Source organism: Paralichthys olivaceus, chromosome 6, assembly GCF_024713975.1.
Source record: "Paralichthys olivaceus isolate ysfri-2021 chromosome 6, ASM2471397v2, whole genome shotgun sequence".
Lineage (NCBI taxonomy): Eukaryota > Metazoa > Chordata > Actinopteri > Pleuronectiformes > Paralichthyidae > Paralichthys > Paralichthys olivaceus.
The window spans coordinates 22,669,568-22,695,187 of NC_091098.1; the positions used below are offsets into that span (position 1 = coordinate 22,669,568).

At 41.5% G+C, this 25,620-nt stretch overlaps 2 protein-coding genes across 6 annotated transcripts; one reads left to right on the forward strand and one right to left on the reverse strand.

Annotated features, from left to right (window-relative positions):
* The first annotated feature begins 1,305 nt into the window (after positions 1-1,305).
* Positions 1,306-20,169, forward strand: ccdc187 (coiled-coil domain containing 187). 5 transcript variants are annotated; one of them, XM_020096343.2, is made up of 14 exons: positions 1,327-1,705; positions 2,253-2,351; positions 5,853-5,885; positions 8,610-8,672; positions 9,364-9,502; positions 9,791-9,881; positions 14,337-14,415; positions 15,368-16,732; positions 17,222-17,343; positions 17,459-17,530; positions 17,617-17,751; positions 17,918-18,012; positions 18,435-18,529; positions 18,611-20,169. In XM_020096343.2, exons 2-14 carry the CDS (start codon positions 2,303-2,305, stop codon positions 18,757-18,759), a joined length of 2,487 nt encoding a protein of 828 aa, XP_019951902.2. In that variant the 5' UTR covers positions 1,327-1,705; positions 2,253-2,302; the 3' UTR covers positions 18,760-20,169. The 5 variants fall into 5 exon arrangements, with proteins under 5 accessions (XP_069382244.1, XP_019951904.2, XP_019951902.2 ...); XM_020096345.2 differs by lacking the exon at positions 5,853-5,885 and having other exon boundaries at positions 1,318-1,705; XM_069526142.1 differs by lacking the exon at positions 15,368-16,732.
* On the reverse strand, positions 19,955-24,311 carry tnfrsf9a (tumor necrosis factor receptor superfamily, member 9a). The gene is made up of 7 exons (XM_020096347.2): positions 23,896-24,311; positions 23,256-23,375; positions 23,009-23,146; positions 22,228-22,297; positions 22,037-22,140; positions 21,785-21,949; positions 19,955-21,663 (listed from the first exon to the last, which is right to left on the reverse strand). Exons 1-7 carry the CDS (start codon positions 24,044-24,046, stop codon positions 21,545-21,547), a joined length of 867 nt encoding a protein of 288 aa, XP_019951906.1. The 5' UTR covers positions 24,047-24,311; the 3' UTR covers positions 19,955-21,544.
* Between the last annotated feature and the right edge of the window lie 1,309 nt (positions 24,312-25,620).

Consider the following 25,620-nt stretch of genomic DNA (forward strand, 5'->3'; position numbering starts at 1 on the left):
CAAAATATTAGTTAAACATCTTTAATCAATTAAGCAGATGTCTTCCAAAGCAAAAACCCTTTAGCACACTTTGTTTTGCTTTTGCTGGTTCTATCCCTTCAGCAAGAAAACACAAGGGAAAAAAATGGAAATGGAAACAAAGGTACATTTTAAGTTTGGAGGATATTTGACTTTTTACAAATGTTGAAGCCTCACTGAGCTTTAGAGATTTTGTATCGTCATCACATTAAAGAATCATTTTATAATGGAACAATAATTTTCATCTTAATTAATATGTGCAATAGCAATGTGACATTTATGGAACAGCCTGATATGCAATACACACCAGTCATGATTCTATGACAGTAACGTATTTGCTCAGAGTTCAACACTTGGTATGTTCTCTGAACTTCGCAGGATCCATAAAACCTAAAGTTACACATTAAACCCAACAACTGTAATCAGTCACTCATCATTTCCAGCCAGCAGGGGGCAACATTACATGTAAAACCAAAGCAACACGTGCAAAATGATCCTGAAACAAATTCGTATTGTTCCTCCTTCATCTTCATCTTCATCAGTCTTCAAACTGACAGAGAACAAATCACATCTGCAGCTCAACAACAGTCACTGACATCACCACTGACAGTCCTGAGAGAAGTGACACTTTTCATATTATTTCTGATAAATGACCGAGAACCTCTTATTCTCATGTCTATCAGAAGGTTCCAGGTTCTTCTCTTGGATTCAGCTGCAGAAAACGGTTCACACGTGTTTTGAAAGTATTTTCCTTCTTGATCTACTCAGTTCTTACATTCATTTAATTCACAGAGTCTATAACTTCACTGTGTTAGTTTGGAAAATCCATCTTCATCTGAGCAACTGGAACTTTTGACCAGTAAGGAGCTGCGTTCAACAACTGTTGGACAATCTGCCACTGAATAAGCGCACCCACAGCGTGTGTGTGTGTGTGTGTGTGTGTGTGTAAACCGTAGCCTACAATATCAGAGATTAAATCTTAAGTGTGCTTAAGCATATGGACTGATGTCACCTGTTGAAGGCGGCAGGTGAAATTTTTATTTTTTTTATTTATCTGTCAGTGCTATTTAAATAAAGTTTATTAGTATTATTACTACTAATGCTGTTATTATTTTTTTGTCGTTGTTGTTGTTGTTATCTATTTTCCAAAGGTTCAATGGAGCCAATGAAAGTGTTGCATTTCTTTCTTTTTTTTAAATCTTAAACTGTATTCAGGGTGTGTTTGGTTTGTACTCGTGATGTGAGTCCAGCAGGATGGTTGTGAGTTTCCCGGGGGACCGTGAAGGCAGCAGCTGCGGAACAGGAGCCGTGAGGACGCAGCGCCAGACGGACGAAGTGTGTCCGTGCCGACTTCCGTCCTCCTGCAGATCTTTGTTTCACAGCAGCGACTGAAACATCAGCGAAGTTCAGACGAAGGAAACAGTCCGAGAAGTTTGATTGAGGAGAATTGACTCAGTGATACAGAGGAGGAAGAAGAAGGAGGAGGAGGAGGGAAAGTGTGACTAAGGACGATACAGAGACTGACGCCTGTTGAATAGTGTGTGTGTGTGTGTGTGTGTGTGTGTGTGTGTGTGTGTGTGTGTGTGTGTGTGTGTGTGTGTGTGTGTGTGTGTGTGTGTGTGTGTGTGTGTGTGTGTGTGTGTGTGTGTGTGGATATAACACCACAGTGCGTGGGCAGCTGGAACAGGTAGGTCTGAAGACAGAGTCTATTTAAAGCTCTTTCGATGTGTTTGTCTTAATTCTGCGTGTTGTTATTACTGTCACTGGATTCTGCAAGTACAGACTCTGTCGCTTTGATGTAGCAATGTCACTTTTTAACTTTTCTGTTGTTTGTTTTGTATGTGAACAACTTTTAAATTGTTTGTACCCAAATGTTTGATTTGTTTGTGTCAATACAATAACTAACTAACTAACTATCACAACAAACATTATCTCTGCACTTCACCTAGTGAGGTAGAGACTTTACTTTTTGGAGTTCAACTTTATCTTTAACCCGATATGAGAATCATTTCTCTGTGAGCTAGTTTTAAGGAGATCAAAGTCACATACCCCCCCCCCCCCCAAAAAAAAGTTCAAACTTCATTAGCCCGTATGTTCTTTAATTAGGTTTCTCACCTGAACAAAGCTGCATGAAATAATGTTATTGTTCTCACTCAATGTCTCTTTGTGCAGCTCGGTGGTTTTGGTCCCATTTTGCTTGATATTAACTTTCAGAATTTCCTCTCTGTGGTCAGGCTCTTGTGTATCAGCATCACCATGAGGCAGTGACAGCCCGGGGACAGGGATGGCAGAGCTGGAGATCGACCAGTCCAACCTGCCTCGCGTCCGAGAAGGTAAGAACGTGGGCCGGCTCTTGCATCTGGAGAGTTTAACCATGGATGTGTGTGTGAAATGTATGTGCCACCGTTCCTGCTCAGGCCTGGGGAAAAAAGGTTTTTTTTAGGCCCTGCACATGAAGGTCAGAGTTCAGGTTCAGCCTCGGAACCACAGACATGGAGCCAGTGTGGATTCAGTGTTTCAGCACAGATGATACTAAAGACAGAGTTGTCAGCCGCACACTCGAGAGCAAATATGACAACTTCCCATCTCTTCTTTTGTGTTGTGAATAACTGACTTTGGCACCAGATGGCAGTTCTCCTTTTGACCTTGTGTGTTTGTGCTTGACTTCTATTCTTCAGTGTTCAGCTCTGATAAGAAACAGCTTATGTTTTGACTAAATGCAGCAGGTTCAGTTTCAGACTGGAGCCCGACTGATATAATCGTCCGATATGAGACATTCATAGACGGATCGATAGCGGCCGATATGAAAACCTTTGGAAAATATGTGTATTTATATTTATATTTTACTTGTATCTAAAAAAAAAATCTATATTTGGTTGTATTTGTGTTTATACGTAGTTATAAAGTGATTCAACTGTAAAAAAAAATGTTTTATTTATGAGCTGATACATGTATGTTGGTGTCTGGGAGTTTTTTTAATCTAAAAATCCATATCGGTCGGGCTCCAGCTCATGCAGCTGCACAGAGATGTTTCTCATCATAGACAGGTCTGGTGTTCAAGGTGCAGATAAGAGCAGGGAATGAGACGGCTGTTTATGATACATGACGTCTGGGAGAAGAAAGTGCAATAAGTCCAGATGGAAACTTGCCCCACATCATAAGTCAAGTTAGAAACATTCTGACTTGACATGTAAATACTTGCTAGAGATCGTTTTTAGCGATAGAACCAAAAACCAGCTGCTAAAAACCTGCTGGTGGTAAAAATCCACACACGCAACTACGATATTGTCTCATTGTTGTTAAAATACAGCTTTGATTCAGTTTTATTGGTTTGTATGTCCATGAAAACATTCACAGGTATGAATGTGTCAGCTGCGTCCTGGCTGCAGACCGTTGGCTCAGTCTTCAGCACGTCCATGCTAATGAATAGGATAGAAATAGGTCTCTGCGTCTTTTATCAAGGGAGATAATTCAGCACTCTACTCTTGTTTCCACACACAAAGGGCACAGTGTGCAGCTTTGCATTGCCATGCTTTATTGAGCAGGGTGCTGTGCACAAACAAAAACCGGTGACACCAGCTGTAAACTGCTCATTGAGACAATTGCTGGATGTAATTCAGATGTCTGGTCATTTTTTCACTCATTGTGCACTTTCATTCATCACATTTGTCAAACCGTGTCGTTGTCCCTCTCGTCGAGGGGCTGGGGTTGTTGACATATTGTGCAGTTGTCTGTGTTTATGATTCCAGCTCCTCGTGTTCTTCTTCTCCTTTACTTTCCTCCTCATCCCAGCGTCCTGGTCAAGTCGACTTTCTTTGTTTTCACTGCCCCTCTCTTATCAGTTCCTGTTTTGTCCCTCCTCTGGTTGCTCCTGATATAGCCTGATGTTCCGAGGGAATGCAGCTCCCAGAGGAATTCCCCCCCGTCTCCCCTCCTCCCTGCTCTCGATCGCACTCTCACCAACTGACCCAGAGTCCCATTGCCCCTCACCTCTCTTTGTTCTCCATGACAACCCAGTCCAGTTTTACGAGCTGCCCGGCCCAGTTCACCTAGTTTCTCATGCGGCACAGAGAGCTGGAGGATGGACAGACACTTTATGGTGAAGTTTTGTGCAAAACAAAAAGCAGCAAGCAGAGAGAAGGAGGAGAGAGGGAGAAAGAGCGCGTGGGCGGTCGGTGGGGAATTTTGGCTGAAAATAGACCCTTGTCATTTTCTCCTTTTGCCAGTTTCTTTGTTCGGGAGGCACTTCCCACCGCTGCTCTCTGAGTGCAAGTGAAGATGAAGGAAGAAATATCTCCGTCTGATCGGCTGCTCCCTCACGCTGCATCATTTTATTTTAGCTGATTGGATGTCAGTTGTATAATGTTGGTGGGAGTTTTGTCGCTTAAAAAACAAAGTGCGTTCAAAGTTTCATCACCTGGAAGAAGAAGAATAGTCGCATATAGATTGAAACCGACAACAACGAGGGCGAAGAGACATTTAAATCCACTTTGTTTTTGCAGTTGAGTCTTTGAGGTCACACAGGTCACGGTTTCCTGCTTTGTAATATCCCCTTATTTCCAGGGCCAGTCTACACGCACTGCTTGAAAACACACAGTGCTATACATAGAGGGAGGGGGTGGCTTCTAATATTTTGAGATTTTATCGACTTGTTCTTGTTCATTTTTACTCTACCCCCCCCCCCCCCCCCAGTGCACTTGAGATCCGTGTGTTCAAATGCCTGATCCAATTCCTGGATCTTTGATTCACTATCCTCTTAGGAAAGAGACACGGGATCTTTTTTGGTGCCTTTATTAAGCAGCTTTCTGCAAGATTATGAAACTACACTCAGTCTGGACTCGCGCTGTTTTTAGCGTTGGCCTCACACCCTCTCAAAACCTGTTCAGCAGTCAAAATAGCACAGTCTCCTTGTCCCTCCCCAAGAAATGTAACGTGACTATAGTTTAAAGTAGTGTGGAAAAACAAGTTAACCCACAATGCAGACACACCCACAGACACACACAGACACACACACACACACAGACACACACACACTTTCGTTCAAACAGAGGAGATTGTCATTTTCTCCATTTTTCACTTCTTCTCCTTTCAGGGAGACTTCAGAGCAGACTCGTGTTTTGAGCAGTGAATTTGTCCTTTAGGCTTAAAAAAAGAACGATTTGACTTAATCCCTCCTCACTGACAGACTGGACGCATAAGGGCAGGTTGGAGATCCATTTAGCGGATAGTCTCTTAAGCTCCACGACAGGTGTAAGTTGTAATGCATGTCTGTGTTGGTCTGGGTTAACTCTGGAGTGGAGACTTATGGGGTCATTTCTGGTGTAAATGGAACCTTTGATGGCCTCGAGGTGATTTCCATGAACTTTGACTGTTGAACCCAGTGAACTGAAACAAACCCAATGACTTATTCTCAGCAGGAACCTTTTTTTTTTTCTTCATTTTGAGGATTTGGAGAAGTGAGTCTGAGAGACAGTTATGTCACATTATTCTCCGCCTTGTTTACAGACTAGGACAAAGACGAGACGTCCTCAGTTTGACGGGTTCCATCAACTCAGAATTCATTCTGTAAATGTTGTGAATGTAGCGTTGCATTGTTTAGAGCTGGCTCTAGTGCTTCATGTCAGGTTCAACTGTGATGAAACAGATAGAGACACCATATGGATCAAGAAACGCTGAATCTGTTTGTGACTTTTTACAGAAGCAAACTGAAAAATCTTACGTGGGTCGAATGCTTGATGTTTGCGTGTTTTCACATAGTCACAATTGTTCTGCAGACTCTAAGGTCAACGTTTTCACTCTGATAATGAACCTCGAGCTCTCCCACTTCTCCTCAGCGTCCATGACAGCACCCAGTGCACCTCCAGCTAGTAAGTGAACTTCCAGCATCTCTGCTCGTCTCCTGTTCTTAAGGATTCTGTGTTTGTGGGCTTGTTGTAGAAACTTAGGAAAACAAACTGAGAATGAATATTATAGCTGTGGAGCCTGCTTCACAGTGACAGCCAGGTGTACGTGCACAGTGCACAGTGTTCCAGACAGCGGATCATATCTGCCTTTACGTTTGCACCTCAAAGGTTCCATTTGGGATTTACTGTTTTTGAAGCTTGACCGATGCCACTACTGATAATAGGGAGTGAAATATTTCAATACTGATCCAAAAAACTTGGCAGTCACTCCTGAGATGGCTTTACCAAACCCAAAGAAATATAACTGAGGCTCGATATTTTGCAGTTTAACCATAAACTTTTAACTGTAAATAATAAGAAACACAAAAACAACCAAATATATAAAACCTGAACTAAGAAGATAAGCATTGTTAATTCTGCAGAAGTTCTATTAAACACAGACACTAAAATGACTGTGAAAGGCTTAAATTGACAAACCGATGAATCAGGCTCTAACGTTTTTATGCAGTTTCAGTGACTTAATGGCAAATACAGTGGCCTCTGTATTAGGTACATCTGTACGATCTATTGCAACAGCTGAGCCTTTAATACTGTCTTTACAAAGCTCATAATGGTGTTTTTACCTTTCATCCTTCCTATATATCTATATACTGTATATCCTTGGGGTGGCACAGTCTTAGAAATACAGTACCTCTCAGCCCACTGCAACACATCACTGTAATGCAATAACTGAGTGAAAACCTCTATAACAGTGTGGAGAAATTAACGTCATATCATAGACGTATGTTTAAGAGAAGAACTGTATTGTTGGATTTAATTGATTCCCGGTAATATGTAGAATTAACCTTTTATTTATGTCTGAAGCATTTGAAGTAGCTTCAGGTGTCGCAGCAGTATAGAATGTGTCTGAGTTTTCCACAGCTAGCTTAAGAACTTAATGTTCTTATAAATAACAATATGTGTGTCAGCTCATAAACTGGATACTCAAGTATGCCGAGCATTTAGCACATGAATGTAAACATGGCTGTTGTGTCCACAGATGTGACACAGTCTGCTCCGACAGGCTCAGCGGAGGGATTAGTCGGACAGGTGTTTTTAATTGGGCTCAGACTGGGGGCTTTTCCCACCGCACTGAGTTAAAGCTCGTCTTAAACACCGTCTTCTTTCCTTCTCTCGGTATTTGACAGCAACGTTGTGGGCGAACACAGTCGCCTTGGGCTCCCAGATGGAGAATGTTTGAGATAGTGAAGCGGTTTTGTCTGTTCGCAGTGCAGGAATCAGGGAAGTGGAGAGAAACAGCTGGGCCACAGTGCTGCTGTCCGTCTTTGTTTGTTTTCTCTCGACTCACTTCTGAGTTTGTTTGACATCCAACACACGCTGGCTGCAGCACACTGAGGCTACAGTGACTCCTTAAAGACGACTGTAAACACTCGGCATGTTAAGTGATGAGAGAAACAGTCCACAAATGCTCCAGCTATTAAAACCACCGTAGAGGCTAATATAAACTGTGTTCACCACGTTGTGCCCAGAGGTTTATTCTGAACCTCTCTGTTCGACTTCACACTTTTGGGAATTCTTTCTTTGGATAATTCCATAATCGGTTCCTTGTGTTTATGTTGAAGTCGCTGTCTTTGTCAGCTTTCTGACAAACAAAGAGTGTTAATGACATGAAACCGATATGTTTTATGACCTTATGCAGCAGCTGGCCAGACTATGGGATCATGGGATAGCAAAGACAGAATGACTGGATATGGAGAAGCAGACAGATCTGGTGTACGGAGAGCTCTTTGTCAAAGCCTGTGGATTTACTCTGCGCTCATTTGTGCCAACTGCACTGGGATCCCAGTGTAAATGTTTGCAGGTGGTGGTTCCTAAACTTTGCATGTTCATTTGTTAGGCAGAGTGAGCACGATTGTTAAATACCTACCTCTTCCTTCAAATATCTTGAAACAAGGCTTTTAAAGATCAATTTATTTTCATACTTTCATAAATCAAATGATTGTTTTTGTTTAATTCACCAACTTTGGGGAGACAGTAGTGGCCACTTATTTGTTGCTCTTGAATGCTGGTACATTATATTAAAGACAACAACATCCGTCTTCATCAAGATATCGTTGACAACTCTTACTGAGTTGCTGTCGGAAACCTGATTGTTAGTTAAATTAAAAAGTGGAAGCTTGGAAATTAGTTTCTCGTTGATCAGAATGATCAGAATTGAATTTTGGGCACAAGCCGTCTTAATATAATATGAAACACACAAATTCATCTGCATTTGAATTAATGAATTGAGTCATCAGAAGGACCTGGGTCAACAAATCAGTGGTTCTGAATAAGAAACTGGTTTTGTGCTGGTTAGAGGTGATGAGCCGTGAGAAATAGTCTGATGCTTGTTTAGAGTGAATTCATACCAGAGTGGCAGCTGGTTTGTTTTGAAGCTCCAGTCTTGTGTCTTGTGTGTGTTGTATAAACATCCATCGACGCACACAGGACTCATCTAATTGTTTCCTTTTAGACAGTGCTGCTCTCAGACCATCCTAAGACCCACTTCTTGCTCTATATGGAGCTTTAAACAACTGTCCAGGTTGTTTTATTTTTCTGTTCTGCTCACTTTATTAAACGTTTGTATCCTTCCACTCATTTTTTATCACTTGGTTACTGAACTGCTGCTTCTGTCTCCTGTGGTTTCAGTGTGCCAGTGTTTTGCTGTTCTGGAGGATGGAGTGTTGGCACACAACCTGCAGGAGCAGGAGAGTAAGTACAATGTTCTGCTGCCCTGTGTCTCTGTGGAGTAAACGTGAGCTGCTCTCCAGTCTGTATCACTGAGTCACCACCTTCTGTCTTGTGGGGCTTCATCTTTAGTTATCCAGTGCAAGAGTTTATCTTAGATTTATACTTCAGCATCTATACAGATAATAAAAATAACAACAATATCAATCAATCCGATTTTATTTGTATAAAGCCCATATTCACAGTCTCATTGAGCTTAACAAGGGGCGTCATTTCTCCCAGGACAGGTGCAATAGATGCTGCGTGTAACTGAACAAAATAACAGTATTTACAACATTGATTCGAAGAAGTAGAAACGTGTGTGAATGTTTTGGAAGTATTTGCCCGTAAGAAAATGTCTGATAGAGACGAAGGCAGCAGCAATGACAAATGAATTGGAGGAGTTCTTGTCAGTAATGGTAGAATAAGTGAGTTGTACATCAAGCAGTCTTGTTGTAATCATTGTCCATATTCAGCTGCCAGATCCACCACCATCACGATCCACCACCATCACGATCCAACACCAGCTGCCAACACATGAAGCATCATTTTGTGGCATATAAATTGTTTCTTCAAAAGTTCTCTGGTCTGACAATCCACCAACAATGTTTTAAATCAACAACACAGCATTTTATATTTGCTGCTTTTTTTTTTCTCTGCCCCCCCCCCCCATTAGTTGAGCAATACTACACCACCAACATCCAGAAGAACCAGCTCGTACAGAACGACATCCGTGTGGCCAAGAGGCTGCAGGATGAGGAGGACGATCAGCGAGCCCAACAGAGCGCCGACCTCAGACAGGCTTCCAGACAACTGTAGGTCCCTCCTACTACACTGTAACACGACTCATAATGCTGCTGCACTATTCACACACCACTGAGGATTCACATCTATTGTGCTTTAGGTCTTTCAGAAAGTTGACAGCATGTTTACGGAGTACCGTGTGTGTGTGTGTACCATGCAAATGTAAATTTATCTTGATGTTTTTAATTGCAATGAATAAATGCTTCAGTTCTGCTATGAGAATTTGTGTCATCATGTGTTAGGAGTTTTAATTTAGAACAATAATGAGGCTCTTCCTCCCCACCCTAACTGCCCTGCAGAGAGGAGCAAGACTTGGAGTACGCTCGTGTCATTCAGGAGGAGCTCCAGCGGTGTGCTGAGGAGGCCCACAGAAGGGAACAGGACGATGAGGTGAGTCTAGACAAATATATCTGCTTTCAGACAAACGCAGATAATATAGATAATCTCCTAAAATCATCCAGAGGGGCTGTATGTGAAAATGTCTCCTGATAATGTCCGAATGAGCCCATGTGAGAACACAGCAGGATGTTGCGCTCCAGAGATTTTTCTGTTGTCTCACTGGAGAATCTCCTGCTGTGTTCTTCATATGTGAAACGCAAACAACTTCTGTAGTATGTTGTCCAGATATTTTCTGGAATTCATGTCTGGCTCATAATGAGAGTAATAATTATACATGCAACTTATTGTGTCAACATCTAGTTTATTTTCTTCTAATCAATGCATTAGAAGTCACCATTTTTATTGACAGAGGAACTTGGATTCACATCCTTCCTTCAGTGAATACATGTGTCAGACATATGTGTGTGCAGGAGTTTTTTATTTAAAATGCTCAGACTGACCCCTTACACCTGACGTCATCTGGATCTGCACTTACTCCAATAAACCTCTTTTAGATTTGGAAATCTGCAGCCATCAGTGTCTGCATAAAGCCAGTATCTCTCAGTACATTGTTAGCTCACACTGAAAGAAGGCTCACAAAAATGAGGTTTCAATGATGCGTGAAGATATTTGATGAAGTATTCTTTGTTCTCCTCTTTGCACACACATCTTACTCCACGAGTTGGTGATCAGCCTGTACATGAATACTTCAAACCAACATTTATTGCATCATCTTTTCCATTGCACAACAATCAAATCTTTGTACGGATAGAAAAGGAACCTATCAGCTAACAACCCCAGTACCCCTGCATACTATCTGCTATTGGCTCCGAGGGCAGCCACATTTAACACAAAGAACATCATCTATGCATATTTTTAGACTACGAGAGGAAATTTATAGTGAGCCATCAAGCAAGACATCATATGATACGATCAATAAACTCAAAAAATGTCACTCAATAAAGTGCTTACAACCCGAAAAGGCCCAACGGTCCCCTTATGAAGCCACTTTTAAATTCACTAGATCTGGATTTTTATGTGGATCTGCACCAGATTGCACGCACTCATAAATATCAGTCCCCTAAACATGTCAACATTTTCAACAAGATCCTTGAATTATTCTCTGAGATTAACGAAAATATTGAAAAATGCTCTTTCTCACAAAGTGATTCACCCCAAATTTGGGGGATTCTCCCTTGGGTCATGTCCCACCTCTCCACAAAGTTTCATGGAAATCGGTTGGGTAGTTTTTGTGTAATCCTGCAAACAAACTAACAAACCAATGCAGACATTTGGCAGAGGAAATGAAAAGGGAGAAAAAAAGTAAAAAGCTTTAATTTCAAACCTGTTTTTGGTTAATGGCTCCAGTAATGAAGAGAACATGCCGGAAAATTTATACACATGGAAACAAGGTTGAAAGTCAGAGTTCCCCCCACCAGTCGCACATTTTAACATTTCTAAATTTAAAGCTCTATCTCTGTTGTCCCGAGTAATAAGAGGACTCAGACAAAAGTTTGTAAGGAGAAATATTTTGAGGGATTTGCTCCTGAAAGGGGAACAAATCCTCCCCCGTGGGTGTCGTGGTGCTGTCAGTAACCAGAGCAGAGCAGGACGCTGTGTGAACAAGTCCAAATTTAGCAGAATGCTGTCGTGAAATAGAAACACGGATGGAACCAGAGTGACACTTGAAGTGATACTCCACCCCTAATATATCTTTAAAGTATCTGATACTCACCCATGTTAGTCCACTGTCACGTCATTGACAGTTTTAGTTGATCGGTCCCTCCCAATTCCAGACAAAGCAAGTGGAATTGATCTATTTTGTTTCCAGCTAATATTTCCGTGGCAACAAAATTGGTTTAAACCCAAATCCCTAGTTTGAGTCTCATTAGACTGTGTTGATTCATGCAACAGGAATGTGTGTAATGGATTATCTGACGTCTGTAGTAAGTTTGCTACACGGTGCACAAAGCAGAAAATGACAGCGTGCGAAGGCAGATTAATGACACGATGGTAAAAACGCACTCAGGACATAATTGTGCATATTTTAATGATCAGCCTGTTACCAGCGAGTGAGGGAGAATCATACGGTTTGCTTCGTTCTCTCCGAGGAACAACGGAGTCCGTAATGAACAGCAGGTCTGATGTAGCTCGATGAGCAAAGTCATCTGTTGAACAGAGACACAACCTGTCAGCTTCCAAACCAGGTGATGGCTTAAGTAGTTTCTGTGGCGGTTGTTGTCACGGGCCATCAATCCCGTCGATGACCTCACACAGAACGCACTCGTGTGGAGCTGGATGTGCATAATCAACACGTGTAAAACCTTGACGATGCACTTTCAGGATGAGACGTGTTGCGTTAAACTTTAAGTGCAGTGTTTAATCAAGGTTTTAACTGGTTATGAAACGGCCTTATTTTAATATCGCTGACAGTCAGGGAGAAAATTGGCTTTTTCTATAAAACTGTTCTCAGCGTCCGTCGCCGGGACGGATTACCTGATGATTTACTGCAGTCAGGCTAGAAGAGCCTATGTTTGGGTGAAGGAAGAGGAGGAGGCGAGCCGGGCTTCCTTGTTAGCCTTGTTAGCAACAGAGCTCTCGGAGATGTTGGTTGGATGAAATATCTCAAGAACTAGATGACGGAATCTCCTCTAGCGCCACCATCAGGTTGATATTTGTGGTTTTGAGTATTGGATAGTTGTTATAAACCTTTTAGTGCCATTGTCATGTAGAAATTTAAATAAACAGTATTTTGTTTTCGGTTTCTGATGTGACACTTTTTCCATCTGATTAAACAAATGCAATGTAGAATGACTTCACTTGTATGTTTTCCATACAACTAATCCTATTTTGCGGTTTCTCTCAAAATGTTTGTTAATGTGCACAAAACCAATTCCTCTTGCAACTCAAACACAACAGGGAAACCAGATGGTTCCCATCAATCTCCTCTCCCCTGTTGTCCACACAGAAGCCCAACCCGTCCGAAACTTTTATTTTTAAATCCCTGTACCTTTTTACAGCGCACATGTGCATTTCCTCACTTCAGTTGCTTCACAAAAAACAAACCCTCTGACTGCCCACCAGTAGAAATGAAGAGCTGAGCTTTGTAACTCCCCAGCTGGCCCAGTGCGTCACAAGGCTGCTCCAGCATAATATTTTCCTTTACCCTGCAGTTTCCTCTGTAGAGGAGGCTGCCATGGACGGGCTCATAAAAGCTCCTTGTTTGGAGGATGTGAGGTCGGAGAAGCTGTGGGGTTCATTCATCACTATTAAAGTGGTTTGGTTTTGAAGCCATGAGGCGTCTACACTCAGTACAAAGCTAAAGCCTCATTTACCTGCTGCGTTAAGAGTCGTGCCACTTCATGCATCACATGGTTTGTGAATATATCTCTTCCTGTGTGGTTCTCATCATTTCTTTTTACGAGTGTTGATGCTAGGATCAAATGATGAACTATTAACGCTCCCATTAACTTACCTTCTTAATGACTAGATGATCAGAGGTGTTGATTAAATATTTGCCTCCCTGTAGATTGTGTCTTTAATTAAGGAACAGAAGGCGTTAGGCTGTGCAGTTTTAAATGCCAGATCCCTGTGGCACTCCACACCTAACCTGCCATGGCAAGCTGCTAATTATCCGCTGATGCTGGCAAAGTGGCTGACGTTCATGCCCTGATTGTGAAGCAAAAGGAGCTGCGTTAGCTTTTAGTGTTGATTTATGTTGCAAATGCAGAGATTTCATATAATGCACCAGGAGAATTTGCTGATTTGTTGAGAACATTATTAGTCCTCCTGGCCTTTCTTAGAAAAGTGGCACAGAGACGTGGGGGGGGGGGGGGGGGGGGGGGCTCTCCCCCCGGGGGGCAGACGCATATCACAGCTCTGGTGAGAGCAGGCATTCCTCAGTGACAAGGTGTTACTTCAAGAGAAACAGTCCTGGTGACCCTCCTCTGTTCGCATGTTTCTGGTCCTGAGTTCAGACTGCTGTGTTGTTATTCCATCAAATTAAAAGGCAGAGGAAATGAAACAAAGTATCTTTAAGACCGTTACTTTCTTTTTTACGTCATGGAACAAAGAGAACAGAAAAGCGAAAGAAATCTCAGAAAGTTTCCTTAATATGAGTCACTGGCTCCTGTTAAGTGGGTTTCTGTTTCACTCACCGTGTCATGCTGCCATCTGCTGGTTGGAAATAGCTAAATGATGGCAGTCAGGTTAACTGATGGTTGTGCTCTTCACCGTGAACAGCTTGTTGTGAAGAATTTAACATGATATCATGATGAATTTTAGGATTGTGTTTTAATCAATTTAAATGTAGTTGGAAATTTTCTTCAAATATCTTGAATGATCAGTGATATATCTGTGTTTATTTGACAGAACAGCTCCATCTCTGTGTGATCTTAGTTCAGCATGATGTTTACTCTTTATGATTTACTACCTGAAGAAGCAATCAGTTCTGCCATGTCTCCACAGGAAATAGCTAAACGAATGCAGGAAGAGGAGGAGCAGAGGATCAGAGCGAGGAGCAGAGGGCAGGAGGGCCACAGTGAAGGTACAGATTGTTTGAAATGATTTATTTGATTATTAATGTGGCAACCCAACATGATTTTAAAATGTATTCTGATGTGAGAGAATAAGTTTTAGTTTTTTAAAAATTGCTTAGATTTTTGATTTTATATCAAAATTACAGATGTTCCTATACCATTTTTATACCAGGAATTTGCCTATTGGCCAATCCTGATTACCACATCTGAAACCAGTTTAGTTAGAAAACCACAGCTTGTATAACACATGTAAACAGCTGTATGCTTTGAGCTTTCTATGGAAGTCTGGGACTTTCCAGCCTAAAATTATTGCCAAAGTGACCGACTCTCGCTACACATCTGGAAATCACCTCCTCATCACTAATCACTCATCTAATAACAGTGGTATGCAGCGCTGCTACTTATTTGGAACAACGAAGTAGAAGTTATTTCCAGTAAAAGAAAATTGCAGTTTTATCAGGGTGAAGCCAATATAATTTATAGATGTGGTTTCTGACAATAGATTAGCGTACTCGTCTTTGCCCGACCTGGTATTTTCAGCAGTATCGGAGATATTTCTGACACGATTATCGGTACCTGAATCAAAAAATGTTTTGGATTATTTGTTTTAACTGCTTTACCTTCTCTTTAACTATACTTTAATCCACTGCTACTTTTTTTTACTACTCTTGTATATTATATTTACAGATATTTCAACAGCATGAGAAAAACATCACCTAAGTAGCTATAGCACAATATTGTCATCTCATGATGTGTTGCATGTATATAACATGATAGTGTATCTGTATTCCTATCCATTTATTGGAATGCCTCAGTTGTGTTTTAGACATTTATGTAACAAACACTGTTTTCGATGATAAACGTTACCTCGTCATTAACTGCACTTGTTTAATAGCGCCCCCCTGACATCCTCACCCACCCTCCCTGCTTTTGTGTTTGCATGTTTTGGCATTACTAAAGACAGCGCCGGTGATTCTGCTCTGCCGTCCTCACACCAGCACACACTCAGCAGCCCTCACCACGGAGGGGAGCAGTGCTCATCTACCTCCACAAGGTGGCAATATTCTACCTCTCACAACTGTTCAGACCTAACTCGGACTGGGGCTGCCTCCCCCAGGGGAGTAATAGCTCAGGAAAGCACAACTTCATGGTCAAATCAAGGACACGCAGATTCCATTAGGCAAATTAGGGAAGAGTTGAGAGAGGCTTTGAGTGAGGACTCTGAGGACTCGGACACAGTTTACCCTGCACAGCTCTCTGTCTGGTCCCAGAGACAGAATAGAGGACTAAACACAGCCCCTCCTCAACGACGGGCCTCTTCACGTTATCCACAAGAGAGAAACTACAGAAGTCTTAACTCGCACAGAAGCTTCACTAATGAGTTCAGAAGCTGGAACGAGGAGAGAGGGGAATGGGATGAGGATTATTATGACAATGAATGTTATGACAGAGAGAAGAGGAGGCACGGGAATCAGCATCAGGAGAGGAGCCACAGAGAGGATTATGAGGGACTGCACAGGGGCAGAGATCAGGATCGAGACTCCGGGTTGGTCGAGGGTAGAGAAAGGCGATGCAGTCGCAGTGAATCTGTCAGGTTACATGACGGGAGTCGAGTCAATAACAGGGACTTAGCAAGGACCTGGAGCCACAGGGACAGCCCAGACAAACGTGTCCATTTTCAGGACGACACCAGAAACTCTTACAGGCAGCCGGATGAAAGCAGACAAGTCTGGGAGATGCTTGGCCAGGTCCTCAGAGAGAGGGGTGTGCCTGTGACGCTTGGTGCCAACGGGGCGCCACTGCAAATAAGGCCTCAAAGCCGAGACAGCCAGGTGCTTCATGGGAGTGAGGTCTCCTGCTGCAGCTCCCAACCACATCAGAGAGCCTTCCAGAGAGCTGCCACCACCAGGCACAGTTTCCATGGAGATATCCGGAAGAGGAGGAGATCGTCACACCAAGAAAACAGTGGGAGAGATCACAGAGAAGACCCAGACGGGCACTGTGATAACGTGGAGCGTGATGGAGAGGTTTATGAGATTAGCAGCAGAGACTCGAATCTTGCGAGCGGAGAAAGGCGAGGCAGTAGAAGGTGGAGAGAGCACAGAAACACTAATGACGACGAGAGGGAGAGGAATGCAAATGATTACAGGGTCAGGAGGACAACGAGTGAACGCAGAACGTGGCACAAGACCACAGAACGAAGGTTAAGCTCGGAGGAGGTGGAAGGGAGGGCGGAGTGGCCCCCTCGACGAGCCCCACAGCGTAGCCTAAGCCTCAGCAGCAGTGGGGCCTCAACCATGGATAGGTCAAGGCACGTGGCAGCAGGTAACACCCGCAACTGCAGCCAACTCGGATCTGTAGAAGGGAAGCTTCCTTTCTGTGTTCCTCTGATCCTCTCGTTTCCACTCAATCATCGTCTAATCTGGACAACTTTGGCTCTAGTGGTGATTTGGGGTCTCTTACTGAAGTGGGACGTTTGTCTATATCTATAATTCCCTGTAGCCCTGAGATAATCTTTAGTGTGTGCCCTCATTTCCACCTGTGTCTTCATCATCAGTCTTGATGTAGTGAGAAGATACATACTAAGGAATCTCTTTTAGTCGAGGAACATGCCTTTACACGCTGCATTCTCTTATGTGTGATTCAAATGTTTGTCCTGGTGTGTTTCAGCCTCTGCTTTATTTTACTTGGATGATTCACCACTGATACTGTTAGTCAGTTTTATGTTATGTTTACCACCTGAATGCACTTTGTCAATGAACTAGTGTGTTTATTTTTGATTTTATCTCTGGCGTGGTGAAACTTCACCCTCAGGAGTGTTACTGCAACCAGATCCGAGTGAGACAAGCCTGAACCTCGGGGAGTTGCATCAAGTCTTGCGAGATGAAGAACTTGCCCGCAAGCTGCAGGAAGAAGAGGAAAAGCTGTTGAGGAGAGTAAGTGATCCAAGAGTTTATCGTGACGCACTGTGATTTACGAGCAAAGGAGGAAGGATAGATGATCAGTCCCCGTTTCAATCTTTTTCTGACATTAATCGTCTTGTTCTCACAGAACTCCCAACCCCCTCCACGTAGTCTATACCCACAGGGAGACTTCAGAGTAGCACAAGTGGCACAGGATGAGGTACGATTGTGATCTGACATGTCTTCTTCATCCATGTATCTCATGTTTAACATGCACCTGTGGAATGACTCTTTCCTGTGCTGTAGGAAATTGCACGTTTTATGCAGAAGCAGGAAATTAAGTCAAAGCGCCGATCTCGCGAGCTAGAAGGGCCGGCGTCGTGGCGTGAGCACAGAGCAATGATCAGTCACCATGATAGACGAGCTGCAAGAGAGAGAGAGGTAAATGTGTTCCAGAGACACGTTTTACATCCTATTGTCATGCATGTCTTTTGAAAGATCCACTTTCGTTTTACGATATTTGAAGTTTGTGCACTTGCGCTGCTATGATCTTTGTCATAAAAAGAAGCTGATGAAATGAGTCGGATTCCTTTGTGATCTATCTCAGGTCCAGCGAGAGAGACTGGACTCAGAGGGACTTCCTTCCCCCACTGAGGACTGCTGCCCAGAGAACCAGCCGCCCAGTCCCATCTCCACTTTACTGTAATTGTTACATATATCTTTATAACATAAATATACCTTCCAATTCCAGAAATCTCTGTCTGTCTACATATGGCACGCGTATCTCCAGAACCGTTAATGGCCCAAGGAAGTGAGTGCAGTATCGAACTTTGTGCGATTAGGAGAAACATTTTTTCGATCACGACAGCAGCATGTTTATGACAACGGGCGTAATTACAATAACTGACTCTCCAGGTCGGGGTTCTGCGCACCAAGTTGAACTTTGAATAAACGGGTGAACAGCCCTTTGTGCAGCAGCGGTGGTTCAATTACTGCAGGTCGCTTTTACAGTTTCAGAAAGAAACTGCCCATTCCCAACAGACATCAGAGTCACTGCACTAGTTTATATAAAACCAATACTGTGAACTATACTGTGTGCTGACGTATTGCTGCTGCGTCCACAGACCAGCCCAGCACATCAGGAACATCGCAGAGGAGCTGGACCCGACCTTCCAGGCCCGGAGGCAAGACACAGAGCGCCTCCAAGTGGAACAAACTGGTACTTAACAGGATCAGAGTCACTTGACATGATACTGTTTGAACAATAGCTGGATACTCACATCCTTTTCATCCATGACAGGTCCAGCGTGTCAGTCACTTCCCGTGCCGCATTCTGGCTTAAACGACTTACTTGTGGAGCCGGCTTTCATCCCACCCACGAAGCGGCAACCGGACAAATCAACGCACTCGAAACTAAAAGAGAAGAAGGAAAACTGCAAGCAGCAATGATGTCCAGCACTGTGTCGGATTGATGGATCACGAATATATTTCATAGCACTAAATATCAGTTCTCATGATTTTATTACTTTGAGGTTAAAAGAGTTAAGTTTTACCGGCCACTCCCATTAGCACTTAAGACCAGTGGAACAAAGAAGTGACATTTAAGACAATTCCTTGATTAAGTGAATAGTGACAACACTATTATCAAAGGGACAAACCAAGGTTTTTTGAAGTATTGTTTGAATTTGTCAGTGTTTAATTTTAACATTATACATTTATTTTTTTTATTTGTATCCTTTTATTTGCAAATCTGTGTGTTGGCAGTATCCAAAATGTCCTCTTTGTTTATATGTGTTCACAGAGCAGCAGCCTTTTCTGCAACATGTACTTGATTTATTTCCACAAGAAAGATGCTGACGAAATATCCAAGGTTGAATGATTGGATACGTCACCATCAGTTTAGCATTTCTGAATGTGGGGGAGACGCCCTGAGCTGGAGACTCTCAGCTCACCAAGAGGACAAAACAAGGAGTTACTCTGATAATCTGGGAGCATCTGCCAACTTAGTTTCGGAGCAGTTTGACCAGACTCCTCAGCACTCAGACAATCAAATGAACTATAATTATTTAAACGGGCAACACATATTACAACTGTCATCATTTTATGTTATGGTGCATTGTAATATCCCAATGTAAACATATCCAACTTGTGAGGACGATGTTCGATCTTTGGGTTCAATATGTATTTAGCAAAGCAATCTAAGTTCAAAGGTTATCAGAGTTAATCTGACTTTCAATAGAGACCATCCTTGTGACCCTGGTCTCTTCAGATATACATCCACTTGTCAACGTGTGACTGAATTTTTACACTTCAACCAGGTCACATGATGACGCCTGAGCCAGCTCCATCCACTGAGGTAGAGATGCATTTGAAAACTCCCAAAAACTTGCATGTGGTACTTTAGGCTTTGATTATTTGGTACAATATCCAAAGCATGGTTTGGATATTGATTTTTATCAGCCCAGACCTTCAGGAAACAAGGATTACATTTTGTACACACCTAACAGCTCTGTAGATTGTTTGTACGATGTTCATTTATTCCCACATTTAGAACACCAGTTGTTTGTTTTTTTTTTTAATTCTTTACAAACCACTGCTTCAGTGGACCACTATGAATGAAACTGTTCTGTATAAGTGCAACAAGTTAAAAAATATTTTTTTATTCACTGTTACAAAGTACAATGTCATAAACATATAATGCAGCACAGTATAATCCAGTGTTTATAGATAATTATGAAAATGCATATTATAGAAAAATAAGTCATTTAAACAAAAATATGATGAAGCAGAAAGATAAATTCATAACATTAATTTCAGGTAACAGGTGAAATAAAGTGTGTCAGTTCTTTTGCTCTTTGAGTCTGTGGATGTTCACCTGTGAACTTTGAGGTCTTTCACATCTTACTTTGTTCCAGCTGTGACTCATTCTGCTTATGTGTTTATATTTTCATCACAAGCCCACAGAATGATTCACAACTTTTCCAGTTAAGATAACTCTGCTACGGCCTTGAAAAGATAAAAAAAAAAAAATCCACTTCTCTTTATCTCTTTGGCCACTGTGATATAAGTTAAACAAAAGCAATGAGCAGAACGAGACGGATTAGGGCTGTGTTTATATGAATGTCCCACACTGTAGATTCCCATCTGCTTTAATTGAATGTGTTACTTATTCACAAAACCTCCCAAAACAGAAACTCCCTTCACTGGACTTTCTGTGACAGGACGAAACTCCATGTAGTTCCTTCAATATGATGGTTATTTCCTCCACATAGGGAATGCACAAAACTGATTTACATGGAACTTGGTAGAAGGGTGCATTATGGGTCGGGAAAGAAGGTGCAGGAATACTTTTTCACTTTCTTCAACATTGCGAGTTGGCGTTTTTCAACATTTTTGTGGATTTCTCAGAGAATAATTGATGGATCTTGATTTTAAAAATTGAAGTTTGTTGTAGATCTACATACAAATACAAATTTCACACAGGGACCATTGGGCCCTTGGCGGAGAAATGCTTTCTGCTGAGCACCATTCTTATCATTTTACAGTTAATCACAAAGTAAAGTCCCCATCAGTTTTAGAAAATAAACAAAAACAGACCAGAGGTAACAAACTGACTCTTGATAAATCATATCTCATCACATGAATTCATCATCAACAGCACTGTCCTGCTGCTGCTGCAAAGTAACATACATATTAACTTACAAATTCAGCAGTAAACAGGAGGTAATTGTAGGTTTAGCACAAAGTAAAACAACACATCTGTTTTGGAAGTAATGTGTGGGCTCAGCATCAGAACACCCACCTGCACTGTACGTTCACACTGTGCTCACTTAAATATCAAAGTAATAACAAGTTGTGTAGTTTTACCTTTATCTGTTGTCTAAATTTAAACATTTAGATGACTGTGACTATTTCAGGAACCCATAAAATTTATAGCTTGACTGACAAGGGGAAAACACATGTTGAGTAGACTTGTTTTGTCCCTCAGAATTCCCCTTCTTCCCATGCGCACATTTCCTGTCAAAAATTGTATCCTGGTTTGATTATTGAGCAACTGTTCAAACTTGATCTTTGCTTAGGTAAATGAATAAGAAGTTTTTTTTTAAAGATAGCCGGGTATTCACCTGTTGGCTGTGTCAAATGACAACCTCTAAAAACATCAGTATCACAGAGAAGCATCACATCTTATTCTATAAGGTATTTCAGTGCGTCTTTCTTGCCTGGTCCCTTCTTTTCATGCGATGAGCTGCTCTGAGGAGTCCTTGCTGTCCAGCGACCCCGAGCTGCTGCTGCCTTGCTCCTGCTCGGCCTCATGAAAACTGCACTCCATTGCTCTTAATGGCATAGGTAAGTCTAAAGAAACAACAAAGAGCATATTTTTCTGTTTGTGATCAACTTAATGTGTGATCACAATACATCAGATAGCACAGACACAATAAACATCTCATGGTCGATCATTAAATATAGTGTTTACCTATATTTATCGATGTCGTAGTGACTATGTCTTGTGTCTTCTTTCTTCTTTCTCTCGGGACGCGTTTCAAGGTCACAGTGATGACGATGATCATGATGACGATGCTCATTAGAGCTAAAATGATCACCACGGTTAAGACCAGCGGCCATGTCGGCTCTGTGGTATCTGACAAAGAACAGCAAGACATTACAGCTGATCTCTAAATTAAAAGATCCAAGATGATTGCCTGAGCAGAGCAGAGTCAAGCCTCACCTGGTTTGGTGGGCTTTTGTAATAATTCCACTGACACCTTGACACACTTGATGTCAGAAAACATAGTTCCATTGGCCTCAATGTATTGATATGGAGCTGTGCACCTGTGGAAAAACATAGAAAGATGTCAGTGAGTTTTATGAAACCAGTCTGTCAGTGCAACAACAGCAGAAGAGCAAAGCATTTCTTACGTTTTCCAGGGTTTACACTTCTGATGACCCTGGTCGTTGAAGGTTCCAGGTGGACAGGGTCTGCAGTAACCTGCAGAGACAAAAGTCATTCATTTATTACTTTATTTTAAAACATAAATATATATAAATTATAAACAAGAAGAAAAAATAAGACAATCCATCCTCGAAAAGTAGTGAAGTTAAAACTAAATATATCCCAATCATAGACTGTATATAAAGAGATCCCAGTGAGTGATCCCAAGAGATGCAGTTGTATGCCTCTGCCAACCAGTGAAGTTTCTGTGTGCATACATTTTTTTCCAGATTCGTTAACTTTGACGACCATCAGTTAATCCTTGAGTTCAAGTGAATGTTTGTGCCAAATGTGAAAGGATTCCCTCAGGGCGTTCTGGAGATATCGCATTCACAAGGCAACAAAATCACCGACCGCCAAAATCTAATCAGTTCATCCTTGAGTCCAAGTCAATGTTGAGATATTGTGTTCACCAGAATGAGACGGACAGAAGGACAACCTGAAAACATAATGACTCCTGCCACTGACTGTCACCAGGGCGGAGGCATTAAAATACATCTTCTAGTCCCACCAGTGTCTGAGATACACGTCTCTGTCACATCACACAGGAATCACACACTGAACCAGACAATCAGAATATATCCAAACCTACATTCAAACAATCCAAAGACAAATCACCACAAAATACCATTCCATATTCAATATCTGATGAGATATATTTATATATATAAACATATATATATGATAATAACTGTATTTTTTACTTACGATCATTTGTGGGTTCTTCACCTCTGACACACTCCTTGATACAGAAGGAACAGCTGCTGTCCCCACAGAGAAGTCCTGGTATACAGCCGCACTGTGCGTCACTTGTGGGTGTGCACTGCTTCTTGTAGACCTGAGCCCCTGAACACACAGAGATATGGACAGACGTGTTTTTAAATCTTTTAAAAATCTTTTCTATTGGATTCTGAGTGTAAACTTCTAAAGAAATGTGTATGTGACATTTACATACCCAAACATTGTGTACACGGGTTGCAACTGTATACTCTAGGGTTCACTGTAAATGTGCCGGACTCGCAAGGGGTGCAAAGATCTTTTGCCTTCAGACCGCAGGGTTCGACCAGGCGGTGTCCTACAAACACACACACACACACACACACACGTCTCATTATTCTATTCAGTGAGATTAGCTCCTTCAATTATGTGAAATGACTGGGAACACAAGGTAATGAATTATGAGATACGGCATAGGAAAGCTTAGATAACATAATGTTCACTGCTCCACATTATCTGAACTCATCAATCAGTTGCATCATCCATATATTTTCTCTTTGTTGTGGTATTAGCTGAAAAACCACCGAAACTACAATTGGTCATAGAAAACTACCGCAAAGGAACTGGAATATTATTATTACACACTCACACACAACCTTTAAGATGTACATGGAATAGTGAAAACAATAATAACATACAACAATGAAACAGGATCAAATTTCAAACAAAGAGCTGGTTCTATGAAGACATGGATCAGATGGGAACTTTCTCTTGTTAATTTCCTTTTTTTAAACCTTTTAAATGCAACTAATCTCAGAAAACTGTATGAATATGTTAGATCTACATCTACTGTGGGGTCTTAAAACTCTATGACCTACCTGGAAAACAGGCTTCACAGCAAACTTTCTCTCCACTTCGGGTCAATTTCATGCAGCCTCCGTTTACGTGCTCAACACTGCCCAGACATCCATGCACGAGCAGAGAGAAACCCATCAGCCGCAGGACCACAGCCATTCTGATGTCAGCCATCAAGTCTTTGTCAAGGATGCTGCTCACGCGTCGGGTAAATTGAGAAGTAGTTCAATCAAGGAATTTTCCCAGGTATGTTCCTCTTCCCTTTTATTTTAGCTCCAAGTTTTCTGTTGCTTTAAAATCTGCACATTTAATCTAAAAATACATCAAGTGACTCAACCTAAGTATTTTTAAAATCTCTCTGTTCTGTGGCCTGCTCATTCAGAAACATACAGTAACTACCCCTACAGCCAGCTGAGCTTTCTATTCATACCCCATGACTGAAGGGGCGGGTCCAAAAGTTAAAATGACTGAGGGAGAGAGAGAGAGAGAGAGAGAGAGAGAGAGAGAGAGATGCTCTCTTCTATCTTGATTGGGAAATACTCAAATTCACCATCTATATAAGTTAAACTACAATTTATAACACATTTTATGTTTATTTTTATACAAATGGAGCTTATTTCCTTTTTTTTAAAAACAGCTGTTTACCCCATTAAGTTATTATTTAAAGCTTTGCGATACAACATGGTGTTGTTGCTGCTGGCGACATGCTACACTTGTTCTAACTTGTCCAGATATATCTGGTGAAACAACATTCCACAAATGAGTGAATCAAATCAAGTGTTGTTGTAGTTCCATTGCATTTAAAATATACTAATACCTAAATGACTTTATTAATAATTACACATTTTATAAATGATAATTGTTGATTAAGCATCAGACTAAACTACTTTTGGAAAAGTGCTACCAACCAAGAGAAATTGATTTAAAATATTTATACTTTTACTTATTGTATTTTCTAATATTTGTTTCATGTTTACCCATTTAGAGAAGATAATCACCACTTTTCAGCAGTGGAATTAGAGAGGTCTTTTTCAGGCACCATATGTAACTGAATAATTAACCAAAAGGTTAAACGAAGTAACTCTACTGTAATTTAATTTGATGTAATTTGACAAAGCATGATTGAGTGAACAAAATTAATGAGGGACTTTCCTGCTTCTGTGAAGACTCTTACATCAGGGGCTGCGTTTAACGAGTCACAGTAGAAACCACAAAGCACCAAAAGGTCATTGTTATTGTTCCATGAAGCCCTTTGGTCACAAATACAACAAACAAACAGTCACAAGCTTCTTAGAAAAGTTTGTAAAATTCCCATCCTTTAATCACCTGTTGTCATTGTGTCTGGTGATAAACATTTCATCCCGTGTGAAAGGAAACCACGAGGCTGGCGGGAAAATAAGGAAACTGAAACTAAAAGTGAAACATGTTTATCAACGGACTTTTTGCCTTAAGGTCATTAAATATATAAGTAGTTCAATGGCAAAGTGTGACTTTACTCATGACACATTTATGACATTTAATTTGAAAAGGGAACCAGAGTTTCCTGTGGTGATGCTGAGTAACGATGGGACAAAAGGTGACTTTATATCACTGCTTTAAGGTCATTTGAGGATAATGAAACTGATTCTATGAGCCAGCATCAAGTCAGGCTTAAGATTTATTAATCCTACAGATTCCCAAGGTTGATACCTTCGACTAGAGTGAGGAAAAACTAAAAAAAAAAAAAACTCTTAACAGGGCGAAAGAAA

What these genes read in the sequence shown, in the direction of transcription:
- ccdc187 (XM_020096343.2), top strand. Translation starts at nt 2,303, where the DNA reads ATGGCAGAGCTGGAGATCGACCAGTCCAACCTGCCTCGCGTCCGAGAA. An exon ending in AGACAGGCTTCCAGACAACT is followed by an intron (nt 9,503 to 9,790) that starts GTAGGTCCCTCC and finishes ACTGCCCTGCAG; the next exon opens with AGAGGAGCAAGACTTGGAGT. An exon ending in GCAGGAGGGCCACAGTGAAG is followed by an intron (nt 14,416 to 15,367) that starts GTACAGATTGTT and finishes GCATTACTAAAG; the next exon opens with ACAGCGCCGGTGATTCTGCT.
- tnfrsf9a (XM_020096347.2), bottom strand. Translation starts at nt 24,046, where the DNA reads ATGGCTGACATCAGAATGGCTGTGGTCCTGCGGCTGATGGGTTTCTCT. An exon ending in CTGTGAAGCCTGTTTTCCAG is followed by an intron (nt 23,376 to 23,895) that starts GTAGGTCATAGA and finishes GTGTGTTTGTAG; the next exon opens with GACACCGCCTGGTCGAACCC. An exon ending in CCCGTGTACACAATGTTTGG is followed by an intron (nt 23,147 to 23,255) that starts GTATGTAAATGT and finishes CTGTGTGTTCAG; the next exon opens with GGGCTCAGGTCTACAAGAAG.